This window comes from Micropterus dolomieu, linkage group LG21 (genome assembly GCF_021292245.1).
Source record: "Micropterus dolomieu isolate WLL.071019.BEF.003 ecotype Adirondacks linkage group LG21, ASM2129224v1, whole genome shotgun sequence".
In the NCBI taxonomy this organism is placed as follows: Eukaryota; Metazoa; Chordata; class Actinopteri; order Centrarchiformes; family Centrarchidae; genus Micropterus; species Micropterus dolomieu.
In genome coordinates, this window is record NC_060170.1 from 35,910,898 (window position 1) to 35,912,942 (window position 2,045).

General features: G+C 53.0%; 1 protein-coding gene across 1 annotated transcript in view; it reads right to left on the minus strand.

Moving 5' to 3' along the window:
- LOC123960372 (FHF complex subunit HOOK interacting protein 2B-like) overlaps window positions 1-2,045 on the minus strand; it is a gene marked incomplete at its 5' end in the record, with an annotated part of 15,162 nt that overhangs the window by 10,055 nt on the left and 3,062 nt on the right. The window contains 2 exons of the mRNA XM_046035053.1: window positions 279-478; window positions 673-855. Of these exons, the coding sequence (XP_045891009.1) occupies window positions 279-478; window positions 673-855 (383 nt within the window). The remainder of the gene's footprint in view (window positions 1-278; window positions 479-672; window positions 856-2,045) is intronic.

A 2,045-nucleotide genomic window follows, 5' to 3' on the forward strand; every position in this document is an offset into this window, starting at 1 on the left:
GTACCTCCAGGGCGTGTGTTGTGTACTGCGTGTACTGCGTGTACTGCGTGTACCTCCAGGGCGTGTGTTGTGTACTGCGTGTGTTGTGTACTGCGTGTACCTCCAGGGCGTGTGTTGTGTACTGCGTGTACTGCGTGTACCTCCAGGGCGTGTGTTGTGTACTGCGTGTACTGCGTGTACCTCCAGGGCGTGTGTTGTGTACTGCGTGTACTGCGTGTACTGCGTGTACCTCCAGGGCGTGTGTTGTGTACTGCGTGTACTGCGTGTACTGCGTGTACCTCCAGGGCGTGGGGGGCCAGCCCTGCAGCTCTCCAGGGTCCAGACTCTCCAGAGGCAGCAGGGAGTGAAGCTCCAGCAGCCTCCCGGCCAGCAGAGCTCCCAGCTGGGTCCGATCACTCAGGACCTCCCCTGAGGATCCGGACCGCAGCCCGGCCAGCAGCAGGAGGCCCTCGTAGGCCTTCAGACTCACCGAGCTCCTCTGTGGAGACACAGGGGCCCGTCAAACACCGCGAGCTGCCCCTGGGTTTCTGGGCTTCCTGTTTTACTTTGAAGCTTCCTGTCCCCGCCCCTCTGTTCTCAGGGGAGGAGGCGTCTCACAGAACCTGGACTGTCAGAGACCTCCTGGATGCAGCACACACAGTTTACGTGCTGACGTCATGTGACCTTACTGACCTGACTCCTTGTGAGCTGCAGCAGGGCCCGCAGCAGACCGGACTCTGATTGGACGGGGCTGCAGGTGGATGATTCTGATTGGCTGGAGAGGGGTGGCGGCGACTCTGTCCTGTGACTGGATGCTTGTGCGGAGAGCTGCGATTGGTCAGAGGCTGGTGTCCCGGCTGCCGGTTGGTCCACAATCTATGGCACAAAGCTGCCGTCAGACAGGAAGTCCCAGAGACACTCACTTCCTGTTGGATCAGGAGCCGTTTCTCAGACCCAGAACCCCGTTCTCTCAAAGGTCACGTTGTTAGTATGTCAGAGCGCCGCTCGGCCGCACAGCCTGCTATGATTACTAACGTAAAAACAGGCCGTGTTAATAATTCAGGGCCTATTAGCCTAAAGCGGCGGCGGCAAATCCGTCTGCCAAGCTGATTGTAAGGACACTTTTGCACATGCTCACATGTGTCACAAACCTACGGACGCTTCGGGGGAATCCGATCGCACGTTTTTCAGACGAGGTCACGCAGGCCAGAGACTCTTCTGAACGTCCTTCAAAGTAAAAGCTCTCGATAAACTCGACATGAAGCACTGCTGACGGATTTATTAGATTAGCTCTGGAAATAACGCTCAGCTCACATCTCTGCTATCAGAAACTCCCGTGGTCGTCTTTCACACCACAAAGAGTTCGCTTGAAAGCGTACCAGGACGCCTCTCCGAGGAGGTCTCCGAACGGCCGTTTGGTCCGGGTTTGTCCGCACCAAGGGGGGCCACGAGCTCTAGTGCGGTTCAATTCAATTCAATTTTATTTATATAGCACCAAATCACAACAACAGTTATCTCACAGCGCTTTTCATAAAGAGCAGGTCTAGACTGAACTCTATGATGATATTTACAGAAGCCCAACAGTTCCCACCAAGAGCAGCACTAGGAGACAGAGGCAAGGAAAAACTTCCTTTAAGAGGCAGAAACCTCGAGCAGAACCACGGCTCAGGGTGGGAGTGTCATTCGCAGCGAGCCTGCAGCACTATCAACAAGATGATCGATTTGGGAGGGACTGAAATTAGCATAGGAGTCCTCCGTTACTTTGTGACTAGATAATGTATTTAGAGCTGATGGAATCGCATCCTTAAATTTAGCTACAGCTCTATCAGACAGACGTCTTGTATAGAAATTTTTGCCCAATGGCGAGTAGTTCAGCAATACAAACTCAAAAGTTATCAAACAGTGGTCGGACAAAGAGGGATTCTGTGGGAACACCACTAAATGTTCAATTTCAATACCATACACCAAAACAAGGTCGAGGGTGTGGTTAAAACAGTGAGTCGGTTCATGAACACTCTGAGAGAAGCCAATGGAATCTAACAAAGAGATAAACGCAGTACTAAAGC